The sequence below is a fragment of the Nycticebus coucang genome, chromosome 16 (assembly GCF_027406575.1).
Source record: "Nycticebus coucang isolate mNycCou1 chromosome 16, mNycCou1.pri, whole genome shotgun sequence".
Taxonomy (NCBI): Eukaryota; Metazoa; Chordata; class Mammalia; order Primates; family Lorisidae; genus Nycticebus; species Nycticebus coucang.
The window spans coordinates 79,888,429-79,902,396 of record NC_069795.1 but is presented as its reverse complement, the minus strand read 5'-3'; the positions used below and the strand labels follow the sequence as shown (position 1 = coordinate 79,902,396).

The following is a 13,968-nucleotide window of genomic DNA, read 5'->3' as shown; positions in this document are numbered from 1 at the left end:
CAAATTAAAGAATGTGGTTTGCATGGATAAGTCTGTAAGTGGATCAGGTTTGGGGTAAGAAGATCGGGAGTTCAGTTTTGGACTCACCGAGGGTGATAACAAGTAAGCAGTTGGACATACAAGTTTGGAGAGAGGCCTGGACTAGAGACACAAATTTAGGAGTCATGATCAAATATCTAAAAGTGATATTTAAAGCCATGATCTTACTGGATAACATTTCCAAGGGAGTAAGTAGAGATAGGGAAGATGCAAGACCAAGAATTAGATCCTGGACACTCAACGTGAAGAGGTTGAGGGAAGAGGAAATGACAAAGAAGTGTGTGAAGGTGAGGGTGAAACCAGTATGATAGGAGGGAAACCGGAACAGGGCAGTGTACTAGAAGTCAGGGAAAGAAAGCTGAGGAGTAGGGAGTGATCAAGGGAGATGAAGACTGAGAATTGATTATTGAACCTACCAGTGCAGGCAAGTAAGTGAAGTGTATGGAACTTTCCTTCTCATTGTGTCTGTTTCCTCAGTTAAATAAGAAGCCAGATTACCAGCTGTTAACTAAAGAGAAAGGAGAAGAGATTGAAGATTAAAGCAGGGACAAAAAGTGAAATCTTTTCTAAAAGATTGTGGTGACTCTAGAAATAAATTGATGAGCGAAGTCAAATAATATTAGGATTGCTGAGTTGGACTTAAACCCTCATTAAGGTTTGTGGACATAAGTTTAAAGTGAATCTATGGGCTGGGAGCAATGGCTCATGCCTGTAATCCTAACATTCTGGTAGTCCAAGGTGGGTGGATTGAGCTCAGGAGTTCAAGACCAGCCTGAGCAAGCCACGAGCTCCCATAGCAGACAAACAAACAAACACTAACCAGGCACTGTGGTGCACACCTGTAGTGCCAGCTACTATGTGGAGGTGGGGGGTGCTGAGGCAAGAGGATCGCATGAGCCCAAAAATTTGAGGCTGCTATGAACTGTGATACCGCCATGGCACTCTACCCAATATGGTGAGACTAGATAGATAGAATCTATATGGTTATGTTTGTTTTGTTTTCTTTCATGCTCACTTGATAAGGGTAGGTATAGTAGAGATAAGAAAATTGAAATTACCAAGAATTATAACCAGAATAGTTGTGGAAAATGAGACAGTATGAGGCTAATGCCTTTAAAAAATGAAATCTGTTTATAGTTACAAGAAGGAAGAGTATTGGGTGCCTAGTGTGATTCATGCAGAGTGCACTTTTGCGGGTCTGGCTATGAATTGAACCATATTGTTGACACTGGCTCCTTTTTTCGTGTTCTGTGGTATTGTGTGACTGTACTACACTTGATGTATCTATTTTACTGTCAATGGGAATTTGGAATGCTTCCAGCTTAGGGGGAAAAAACAAAAAACAAAATGAACCTCAGACTCCACCTCATATTATGCTCAAAATCATTGGAAACCTACCTTTTACATTATTAATAGCAACCAAAGGTAGAGGCTATGGATGATATTTCAGGAAGGAGTTAACTGTTTATTGGCAGGTGAATAGCGTATGGCAGGTTTCCTTGACACAGACAAGGCTGTTCTTTTTCCAGTTTGTCATCAGTTCCCTAGTGTTTACCAGAACTTCTCTTTGAGGGGCCCTGAACTCCAGGTTTTTCTTTCCCTAGAACAGTGAAAATGCCAAAATTTTGATTTAGTATTTTAGCTTTAGCAATTCTGCTTGGTTTTTAATATGCCAATGTCTTGAAGGGAAATTGTGTGTAGGGCTTAGTTTGGGAGGTTATTTCTGTGGTCCACTTTTCTCTGAGATCTCAGTACCTTAAGTTGTGGCTGCATGATAACCTTGAACTGTAATTTTTTCCTGTCACCCAAACTGCTACAGATTTTAAGCTTTTCACTTGGGCCTCTGCCTTGTGCCACAACTTAGCATATGCTCTGATGAAAAATAACTACAGGAAAATCCTTACAGAATCCTTTGGGATCCTGGACTTTGAAGCTGGACTGCCATGACTGCTTTAAAACAGCTGTTTTTTTATTTAATATAGACTATTCAGCTAATCTCAGTGAAAGGAATTTTTTTTAAGTAAAATAGAATAATTACAAGATGCCGAAAAGCTACAGCTGAAAGTTAAGAAATGTGAAGTTCGTGTAACCTCTGATTTTTAATATACATTGCTATAAAATTTCTTGCCCCAGCATGGCTCCTTGGGTGCAGCCTGCCTTAGCTCCAGTACAGTCAGTACTCTTCTGTACAGGGTACAGCCACGTTGTCTTCTGTGGCAGCCTGGGTTTGGTTATCTCTTCTGTTTTATCTGTGTACATTGCTTTCTCCCAGTATACAGTGGAGTTCGTAACAGAGACAGTCTACTCTTTGTGTTTCCCCACCTGCAACACTGGACACGTGAAGTTCACTCTCAGTAAATAAACGTTGAATGAGTGAATTGTCCCTTAAAGTTAAGTGCAAGTTTTCTTTTAGTTTTTTGTTTTAGAGTGATGACTTTGCGCTTGTATAACATTGACTTGGGAAAGAAGTGCAGCAGCATTTTACATCACAAAAGGTATAAAGTAGCTAGCAGTCTGGTTGGGAAATCACAATATGTGTGACGTACATCTGAACGATACAATACAAAATTATTGTGTTCTCAGAACTAGCATGTTGACAGCTCCGGTGGTGCTCCTCAAGTGTCATGTGAAGGGACTCTCAGGTTCATGCAATGCAGTGGCCCTGTCTGAACCATGTAGGTGCTATAGAAGTTACTGTTATTTGTAAATGCATTATTACATCTAAGTTTTCTATTACTATCAGGTGACTTTGAGTGAAGGTCCTCATCATGTGGCCTTGTTTAAAGATAGTTCTCGGGAGTTCGATCTTACCAAAGAAGAAGATGTAAGTAGACTTCATCTAATGTTTATGTGTGTAACTTTATAACTTGCGTGAACTGTGCAAAAGACAATTAAATGAAATATTTGTAAACTAAAATTTTCTTAGCCTTTTGTTGTTTTCCATCAACAGCTTGCAGCACTAAGACATGAAATCGAACTCCGAATGAGGAAAAATGTGAAAGAAGGCTGTACTGTTAGTCCTGAGGTAAGGGTCATAGTTAATTTCAACAGTGTTTTATGGAAATCAGTGTTTATGGTTTCAAATAAATCATAATATTGACATTGATGTTTAGATTGCAGCTGTTCTGAGATGCACAAATTTAAAAAAAATTCCAAATATATCATTTTATGAGTAATTTTCTAATAATTATTTTAGTATCTGAAAAAGAATACCTTTTTTCTGAATAGCATATCTGATTGGATGAGATATAAAATTTCAAAGTATATGTTGCCAAAATAATTTTAGCAAACTCCCTTCAAAAACTAATATTTTTTTTCTTCCTGAGTAGACCATATCCTTAAATGTAAAAGGCCCTGGGCTACAGAGAATGGTGCTTGTTGACTTACCAGGTGTGATTAATGTAAGTGTATACCAAACATATATCTTGTTTTAATTGCTATTGTGGGAAACATTTTTAATGACATTTAAAATCTTTTTTCTTCAAGACAGTGACATCAGGCATGGCTCCTGACACAAAGGAAACTATTTTCAGTATCAGCAAAGCTTATATGCAGAATCCTAATGCCATCATTTTATGTATTCAAGGTAAATATTGTAAAAATACTTTATACTGATCTACTTCCTTCTTTAGCAATCCAGGCTTTGCTCTAAATAATGCACATTCTGTGAACAGACAAAATAAATGCATTTTTGCCTTCTCTTCTTACTCATTTTATTAGCAAATAGAATTGAATTTGGAAATATTTTGATAAATTTCACTGTGGGCATCATAGAAATTTTTATTGGCTAGAATTTCTTCCTTTCTTTTTTTTTTTTTTTTTTGAGACACAGTCTCACTGTGTCACCCTCGGTAGAGTGCCATGGTGTCACAGCTTATAGCATCCTCAAACTCTTTGGGCTTAAGCTTTTCTCTTGCCTCAGCCTTCTTAGTAGCTGGGACAACAGGTGCCCACCACAGTGCCCCACTATTTTTTTTGTTTGGAGTTGTCATTGTTTAGCAGACCTGGGCCAGTCTTGAACCTGCCAGCCTCGGTGGCTGGCACCCTACTCACTGAGCTACAGGTGCCAAGCCTGGCTAGAATTTCTTTTCATAAATAAGGTAAATATATTAAGAAATATTTCTTGCTATAATGTAGACCCAAGTGTATAGCTTGTGCCAAGATTTTAAAATTCACTTTGCATTTTAAAAATCTACAGTGTCATTTTTAAATTTTTTTTCAGATGGATCTGTAGATGCCGAACGCAGTATTGTTACAGACTTAGTCAGTCAAATGGATCCTCATGGAAGAAGAACCATATTTGTTTTGACCAAAGTAGACCTAGCAGAGAAAAATGTAGCCAGTCCGAGCAGGGTTTGTATAAGCTCCAGCTATAATAAAGATTAACTATTTAAAAAATTAATTTCGGTAGCTATGTTTTAATAATACATTCTCCATATAGTAAAATTAAATGTATTTTTTACTCTTACAGCAGTTGAAATATATTTTAAATGCTTTTGCACAGATATTTATACATATATGGTGTCATTATTTTGCTTTTATATTGTATATTATGCTTTTTAAAGTTACGTAAGTCTACATCTCACATTTATTTTTTCTACTTTTTAAAATAGATTCAGCAGATAATTGAAGGAAAACTCTTCCCGATGAAAGCTCTAGGTTATTTTGCTGTTGTAACAGGAAAAGGTATGCAAAGATATACTATTGTAATTAATTTTTAGTTTGTGTTATTTTCACATAATAAAGGTTCATTTTCTTGGTGAAAATTTGGCCTCCATCTTTTCCCAGGAAACAGCTCCGAAAGCATTGACGCTATTAAAGAATATGAAGAAGAATTTTTTCAGAATTCAAAACTTCTAAAGTAGGTGACTTGTTAAACATTTTATAGTGAGAAAGTAGCTTAAACTTTTTACGTAAAAGTTCATGTTTTATAGGTATTAGTTTGACATCTAATTTCTAGAATTTTTTGTAAATACTGATACGTATTTAATCAGCAGGAGCTCAAGCCACTCTTTGACGGTATTGGGAACAGTGTATCTCATGGTACAGCATCATAAACTGCCCTTCGGAAGGTGGGCACCAAACGAAACACAGACAATAATATCATTTTACTTTCCATGTAATTTTTAAAAACGAACACTTTCATTTTTACATACGTGTACACATTTTTCTTACATATTAGGGGAAGTTGGAGTGAAGGGTATCAAAGGACTAGTATCCCTGATACAGTGACAGAAAATAAGATATTGACCAAAAGGCAAAAAGGAAGAGGTAAAGGGCAATTGATTACTATATACTGAAACTATATGTAGAGAGTTTCTGGACATAGGAAAGTATGTTTGCTTCTAGATACAGTAAATCAAGATAGTTCTTGCAGACACATCTTGCTGTCATCTATCGGGAGGGAACTGACAAGCACATAGAACTGTGCTGTCCAATACGGTAATCACTAGTCCTTATGTGGTTATTAAAATTTCAACTAGCTGGTGTTCAGTAAAATTAAAAATCCTGTTCCTCAGTCACACTAGCCACACATATAAAAGGCTCAGTGACCCCATCTGGCTAATAGCTGCTATATAGGACAGCTCGGACATAGAACATTTTCTTTATTACAAAGTTTTATTAGATAAAAAGCATTGAGATAAAAGGTGTAAGTAGCTACTCTCATTATAACAAGTGCATTCTCAGACTTAGTGATAGTGTTATTATCCACTTTGCCATTTTACTATGCTTTAGCTCTTGTTATTTTTTTTTATAGGACAAGCATGTTAAAGGCACACCAAGTGACTACAAGAAATTTAAGCCTTGCTGTATCAGACTGCTTTTGGAAAATGGTACGAGAGTCAGTCGAACAACAGGCTGATAGTTTCAAAGGTAAGTTGGATTTTTAAAATAAGCGAATAAATTTTGACATTTTAGTAGACGGCAACCTTTATCATTTATTATGTCTATACTCCTTTTATTTTAACAGCTGCATAGTAGTTCATTCACTGCTAGATATAATATGTGGAAAATGAGAAAATGCAAATCATCACTTGTACAAGAACAGGATTTTTCCTTTGAGAGGAAAATTGCTAGTGTTTGGGAGAAAGTTTAGTAAACTGTAGAGAACCTGGATTTCCCCCCCTGTTGCAGGAGAAGAGAGGAAATGTGTTGGGAAACAGAGTGCCCTGGGCTTCACTCATACTATACTGTTTCCCCAAGGTCTGTTCAGTGACTTTGTTTTCATAGTTCTGTCTTTCAAGACTATATTCTCCTTCCCTTTTTTCATATGGAAATCTTACCTGTTAATTACCACTTAGTCCCTCAGCAACCCTGTAAATATATTATCTTTATTCCCATTTTACAGAAAAGAAACCGGAGAACAGAGTAACTTACCCAAATAGCTTGCCAGTATCAGACAGTAGTAGATAATAGACCCACGATTTGGATATTGGTGATACGACTGCAGAGTCCATCTTTTAGCATCCATACTGAACTGCTTTAACTGTGTGTTTGTGGATTGAAAATAGAGAAACTAGAATCAAGGAGAATTGCTTACAGAGCTTGCAGTAGTGAAATTCGGAGATGCTGAGAGCCCAGAGTACAAAGGAGCCATAGGTGCACTCTGAGAAATTCAGTTAGTACTGTAGATACGCAATACAGCCTTGAACCACTACAACTGGAATGAAAATCATCAAATTTGTGCATTTCCTTCTCCTCAGCAACACGTTTTAACCTTGAAACTGAGTGGAAGAATAACTATCCTCGCCTACGAGAACTTGACCGGGTAATATTTGGTTACCTCATGTATTTTGTAGATATCTTAATTTAATATTGTGTTCTAATGAAATTTACGTTGATGGTTGGAATCTGGTAAGGTAAATTACTTTGGTTTGGGCCATAACTACTAATTTAGAGCTAAAGGAATACATATCTAGAAGTAGTCTCTTCTACAATAAATTATTCAGCACTATATTTAAACCTATGGATGGGAATTTTCCCCATTCTTGGTTACGCTGTAGTGCAAAAGAATTTCTGGCTCTTTCTCTTGCACAGCTGACTTATACCATTCTGCTGTTGCTATATGGAGTTCAGGAACATGAGTATACTCCTCTTTAAAAAAAATAACAATAATAATTATTTACTATTAAAAGTAAAAAATATTTAGGGTCTAGATGCAATGCCTTTTGCCTATAATCACAGCGCTTTGGGAGGCTGAAGTGGGAGGATTATTTGAGACTAGCAAGGTATAGTGATCTGTGATCTCACCACTGCACCCTATCTCTAAAAAATGAACAAAAATAACAATTAGAGATCATAAGATGTCAAACCAAATGTTTGCAATATTCTGAGAAGATCAAGAATATTCTTTAATGGTCTTATAGAATTAATGTATGTAATCTAATTTTTTTAAGTTTATATTAACTTTTCATCTTAAGCATTTACCTTGGAGAAGTTATTCTGATTTAGTGGGAACTAAATATTGTCTTTCCTTGATTTTAAAATGATGTTTTTCCTTGATTTTAAAATGACCATTGGTTATTAAACAGCATTAATTTACTGATCGACTAAATTAACATGTTTTGATGCTTTCACTTAACATTTGTTATGTGACAATCTTATATGAGCAATGTGAAAAACTGCACTCAGAATTGAGTAAATAAGGTAGACATTTATCTGTTTCTTTGTTCTAGTCTGAATAATAGCGTTCCTAAAAAAGAAATTAGAAGAGTATTTTTGCTAGTCATGCATGTTGAAAGTCAAACTCAGTCTGCTTAGCTGTCTGTAATCATGACAGGGCAAATTTACTATATTAACGGAAATCTTACTTGTATCCATATTGCCTAGAATGAACTATTTGAAAAGGCTAAAAATGAAATCCTCGATGAAGTAATCAGTCTGAGCCAGGTTACACCGAAACATTGGTGAGTATTTGACTTTCAGCCCTTGCCTCACAGACTTTACTGTACGAGTAGGGTGAAATACTAAAAATTAGACTGATGCAGTGGTGATTACTGTGGTCTTAGCTTGTCTCTCAAAGTACTTAGTAACTATGCAAAACATGCAAGTATGTCTTTTTGCAAAGACTAACCACTGTTACAGTCTAACCAATTGAATTTCTGGAAGATAACTTTCTCCATGTCCTTTTTCAGTCTTAACTCATGATTTCTATAAAATATTTTGGGCAAAATACCAAAATACCAAATTGTCCGTTGTATAATAAATGTTAAGCATCTGTCTGGACTGGTTGCTCCTGTTGGATTAATTATAGAGAATGAAACTGTAGAGAAAATTGATCAATAAAAGGAAGTTGGTATGTATTTTCAAGTTCTAATTCCTGAGTAAGAATAATTACTACTTCCTGTGACATGTGTTTATGTTGTATGTAAAGCACATTTTGAATTGAATCATATTTAATACTTTAGATAGCAAGTAAATGCATCCTTTTGAAAAATTCTCATGCAATTCTCTTTTAAAGCAAACTACTGCCTTGAATTTATGTTTTATGTAAATTTGGCCATTCTTAAGTTTGTTGAAATGGGGCACTATAATAAAACACACATTGGGGGAGGGCCAATAACCAGTCTAAGCCTTAGTTTCCCCATTTGTAAATAAATAAATTTATTATTTATTTACAAATAAATAAATATACAAAAAATAAATAAATAAATATATATATAAAAAATTAATTTATTTACAAATTAAATTAATAAATTAAATTTAATAGATTTAAATAAATTTAATAGATTTCAACCTTCTGGGTTGGGGACGATCTGAAAAAAAAAAAATAAATAAATAAGCACTAAATACCACAAACCAGCTGTGTGTAAGTAGCCTTAAAATTTTTTCAGTCATATTTTAATTAATAAATTCCTTGTGCATAAATTATATTTCTAACAAAGTCTGTGGTATATTTAAGAATTTGTCATTCTTGTAGCAGAACTATTCTTATTGCCATTTATGATAAATATTACTTCCATATACTACGGTAAAGGTTATCAAAATTGAGCCTAGACAATATCTAGTCCTTAATCTTAAATTTGATATCACTAGCTTTCTCACCTCAGTACCCTTTCTTCCAAAGTGCTGAAGCCTCTTCTCTCTTTAAGTAGTCAAAATTCGCCTATGTTTAATCTCTCTTTATCCACAAAAAGAGATCTGACCTTGTCAGTACTTATTAATTGATTAATTAAATGTTATATATACAACAGTACTGATGTTTGTTACTTGTATTTTAAGCCAGTTCTATGGCTTTGTGTAAGTCATTTAGCTTTTGGAGTTGCAGGGAACAAAAGGATTTATAGATAAGTGTATGTATGTATACACTTACATACATATATACACATATGTGTGTGTGTGTATATCTGTATGTGTTTACACAGATAAATCTCTCTTGAAATGACCTAGAAAGGCAGCCAATATTATTAATTCTGTGTGTCCCATAGAATGAATATAATACTAAATGTTGCCCTCCTAGGATACGTATGGTAATGTACATAAAAGATTTGTAAAGTATAACAATTAATAATGCTATTTATAGGAGGAAAAATGTGATCCCTTTGTAAATTCTGACAACAAATGGAAAGGTTAATTTTGTTTGGGCAGAGCAATCGTGAAATTAAAATATTTCTCCACTAAAGTAAACCTTGAAGACAAATCTAATTTATTGGAATGCCAGGTGTCTGAAAGGAATTGTAAAAGTACAAGAAAACAATACTGCCAGATTGCCCATTGAAAAGGCAAGAGAAAACTAACACATCTGGCTGCCCAAGATTTATTTCTGTGAGCTGCCAGATCGCATAATTCTCGATGATCTTTTTCGTGCCTTTTTTTCAGACTCCGGAGCTTAATGCAAACATAAATCAGAATACCAGGTCCTCACCTTAACTATTCATGCCATATTGAATTCAGCCACATTATACCCAAAGCACTTCACTTTTTTGTGATATAGTTGATGTTGTCTTATGAGTTTTTATTTATTTATTTAATTTTTTTTTTTTTTGTACAGACAGAGTCTCACTTTATTGCCTTCATTAGAGAGCTGTGGCATCACACAGCTCACAGCAACCTCCAACTCCCGGGCTTAAGCGATTCTCTTGCCTCAGCCTCCTGAGTAGCTGGGACTATAGGTGCCCGCCACAATGCCTAGCTATTTTTTTGTTGCAGTTTGGCCGGGGCCGAGTTTGAACCTGCTACCCTAGGTATATGGGCCGGCATCCTACCCACTGAGCCACAGGCGCCGCCCCTGTCTTACAAGTTTTTATGGATATATTTTTGCTGCTTAATGCTGAATATGGTATTTTAGGACCATATTCATATTTTATGGTGCCTAGAATGTTCAAAATTATTTTGTCACAGGACTGTTTTGATTTACATTTGGTGATCTGAAAGTAGTGTTATAAGCATTTTACATCCTGACATGAAACTTTATTTATAAACATTCTGTTGTTCTTTAGTTATATTTTAAGAATGTTATTGGGCGTTTATATTTGACTTATAGTGCATTATAGTGGGAAATAGGCTCTTTGATTTTTCAATATACCTGATTTTCAAGATTCAGTTAACTGACATTAAGCAGGAGATGTTGGTATATCATTAACATTATATGACCATCAATGTAGACGTATATTTTCTATAAGAATAGCTGGCTAGCTCATAGAATATTTTTACCTGTTAAAAAATCATACTATGATATGCATGCAATATTTGAAGAGAAGTAGTAAGTTTATTTTGAATTAGTTTAAAGGAATAAACACAGTCAAGTACCCTAACTCAGATTTGAGAAATCAAAGATTTAAATATAATCTGACAATTAAAAGGTAAATAAGTGTTAGGTAAACGGAGGGGCAGGAATGTTGCAAAGGCCAGGTGAAAACAAGAAAGGTAACACAGGTACCTGTGTCCTGTGGCTTTAATACAGATGAGGGCTAGAGGCAGGAGATAAAACAGGTGTGACAAGATTATTACGGTTATAGGCATGTTCAGAAGCTTAACATTTAGCCTATGAGCAATAGGGATCATTAAAGAGGATTAGGTTAATTTGCATTTTAGAAAGATTTTTGTAATATGAAAAATGGAATCAGTTGTTGCAGTAATGTAGACAAGAGGTGATGGTGGTGTGAACTTCGATAGTAGTAGTGCAGGTAGAGAAGGAGAGGTTTTTGAGATGTTCGAGAGGTAACCTAGAAGATAGAAATGACAGGACTTGAGGGCGGAGCAAGATGGCAGCCGAGTAACAGCTTCCTTGCATCTGGGCACCGTGAGTCTGGGGATATAGGACTCCAGGCATCTCTGGCTGGTGGGATCTGCCTATCATCACCCCTGAGAGGATACAGGGAGTCAGCGAGAGACTTCTGGACCCCAAGAGGAGGACTAAAACAGTGGAAAACCAGCAAGTGGTCGTGTGTGTTCAATCCGTCTAAACCCGCCCGCAACTGTAAGTTCAGTTGCAGCGAGACTGCAAACCAGAAAGGCCTTACCTGTGAACCGTTTTGGTGTCTTTGGACTTGGCACTCAGCTGAACTGCCTTGGGGAGAGCCTGAGCGGCAGTGCGGAGAACTTTGGCCTTTGTCTAGGGCCCCGTCTGAGCCACTGAGCCAGACGGAGCTAATAGTGTTTGGCTCTGGTTCACAGGCAGACATTGTGAGCGATCTGCCCCGGCAAGCTCCGCCCTCAAGGTAGCAGAGCTGGAATTGGGTGGGAGCTGGTAACCCAGCAACCAAGTAGCCTAAGGGCGGGGTATGAGCTGCCTTGCAGCCCTAACCCTCGGGGGCAGAGGGAGACCAGTTTTGACACACAGGGTAAGTGGACAGCCACTTCAGCAGTGATTCCAGCGACAAGCACTTCCCTGAGAAAGCTTCTGCTCTGTAAGTGAACAAGTTCAAAGTGCCTTTTAAGTGGGCTGAAGAGAGATTTAGGGTGTCTACCTGCTGAGGTTTGAGAAACTAGCAGCCTCCAGTCGTATCAGAACTGTGATTAACATCTCATACCCCAGAAGACCACGTGTTGCCCAGGCAATATTCAATAACATATACATACTGCTTTGTTTTTGGTTGTGTGTTTTTTTTTTTTTTTGGTTTGGTTGGTTTTTTTGTTTATTTTGATGTTGTGGATTGTTGTTTTGTTTTTTTAAGTTCAACCTTTTCCATACAGATCCTTTTTCTTTCTCAATTTTTCTAGTTTAATTATAATTTCCCATTGCTGCCTATTTCAATAATTAGAACTTCATTTTTGTTAGTGTTTCTACCGCTATTATTTGGTTTTTCCAGCCAATTTTATCCCGTAAAGTTTTCTGTTTGCTTGTTTTGCTTTGATTTATAGCATTTTTGTCTTTCCTCTCTACTTGGTGGAGGTGGGGTACTGTGTCTGATCAGGTTAGCAAAGAGCTATTGACCTCAAGGGAACCACCCAACTGGGCACCCCCAGAAGGTGGTTTTTTTTTTTTAAGGTTGTATCAAAGTACCCTACTGTACACCTATATTGCTCTGTCTCCCTCTTTCTGTGCCTCTCTTCTTTTTGTCAATATTCCTTTTATCCACCCCCTCTCCTTTCTCTATTTTTCTTTTTTTTTTCTTATCACTCGGTCCTTCTTTCTTTCATCCCTTTTTTGCTCTTAAACCTTCTCACCCTTCTGGTCCTGTAACCCTTAGTCCACAGGCACAAGAACTTAAAGAGCAAGAGGAAGTGAAAGGAAAATTAGGGCAAGGAAACAGATAAAAGAAATCACCCATGAGGAAGAATCAGCAGAAAACTCCAGGCAACATGAAGAACCAGTCCAGAACAACCCCGCCAAGGGACCATGAGGTAACTACTACAGAGGATTCCACCTATACAGAAATGTTAGGAATGACAGAAAGGGAATTTAGAATACTCATGTTGAAAACAATGAAAGAAATGATGGAAACAATGAAGGAAACTGCTAATAAAGTGGAAAATAACCAAAAGGAAATCCAAACACAGAATCAAATCAGAGATGAACGATATGAAGAATATATAAAGGATATAGCAGAGCTGAAGGAAATGAAACAGTCAATCAGGGAACTTAAAGATGCAATGGAAAGTATCAGCAACAGGTTAGACCATGCAGAAGAAAGAATTTCAGAGGTAGAAGACAAAGTTTTTGAGATAACTCATAGATAGTAAAAGAGGCAGAAAAGAAGAGAGAGAAAGCAGAACGTTCACTGTCAGAATTATGGGACTTTATGAAGCGTTCCAACATACGAGTTCTAGGAATTCCAGAAGGGGAAGAAGAATGCCCCAGAGGAATGGAAGCCATATTAGAGAATATTATAAAAGAAAATTTCCCAAATATCACCAAAGATTCTGACACACTGCTTTCAGAGGGCTATCGGACCCCAGGTCGCCTCAACTCTAACCGAGCTTCTCCAAGACACATTGTGATGAACCTGTCCAAAGTCAAGACAAAAGAAAAGATTCTGCAAGCTTCCAGGAGTAAGCGCCAGTTGACCTGCAGGGGCAAATCCATCAGATTGACCGCTGACTTCTCTAATGAAACTTTTCAAGCAAGAAGACAATGGTCATCTACCTTTAATCTACTTAAACAGAACAATTTCCAGCCCAGAATTCTGTACCCTGCTAAGCTAAGCTTAAAAGTTGACAGAGAAATCAAATCATTTACGGATATACAAACATTGAGGAAATTCACCACAACAAGACCAGCTCTACAGGAAATACTTCAACCTGTTCTGCACACTGACCACCACAATGGATCAGCAGCAAAGTAAGAACTCAGAAATTAAAGGACAGAACCAAACCTCCACACTGATGCAAAAGATAAAACTAAGCAATGGACTCTCACAAAATAAGACGAATAAAATACTACCACACTTATCAATTATCTCAATAAATGTTAATGGCTTGAATTCCCCAAAGAAGAGACATAGATTGGTTGACTGGATTAAAAAATACAAGCCATCCATTTGCTGT

At 36.6% G+C, this 13,968-nt stretch overlaps 1 protein-coding gene and 1 non-coding gene across 6 annotated transcripts in view; both read left to right on the top strand.

The window, feature by feature from the left end:
• OPA1 (OPA1 mitochondrial dynamin like GTPase) overlaps positions 1–13,968 on the top strand; it is a 99,931-nt gene that overhangs the window by 40,952 nt on the left and 45,011 nt on the right. For all 5 annotated transcript variants that reach the window (XM_053564741.1, XM_053564739.1, XM_053564740.1 and 2 more), the window contains 10 exons: positions 2,783–2,863; positions 2,990–3,064; positions 3,369–3,440; positions 3,526–3,625; positions 4,262–4,392; positions 4,653–4,725; positions 4,828–4,900; positions 5,798–5,913; positions 6,744–6,808; positions 7,870–7,946. In XM_053564741.1, the coding sequence (XP_053420716.1) occupies positions 2,783–2,863; positions 2,990–3,064; positions 3,369–3,440; positions 3,526–3,625; positions 4,262–4,392; positions 4,653–4,725; positions 4,828–4,900; positions 5,798–5,913; positions 6,744–6,808; positions 7,870–7,946 (863 nt within the window). The remainder of the gene's footprint in view (positions 1–2,782; positions 2,864–2,989; positions 3,065–3,368; positions 3,441–3,525; positions 3,626–4,261; positions 4,393–4,652; positions 4,726–4,827; positions 4,901–5,797; positions 5,914–6,743; positions 6,809–7,869; positions 7,947–13,968) is intronic.
• Positions 6,988–7,124, top strand: LOC128568277 (small nucleolar RNA SNORA46). Its single transcript, XR_008375091.1, has one exon. It is a non-coding gene; the product is annotated as a small nucleolar RNA SNORA46 (small nucleolar RNA).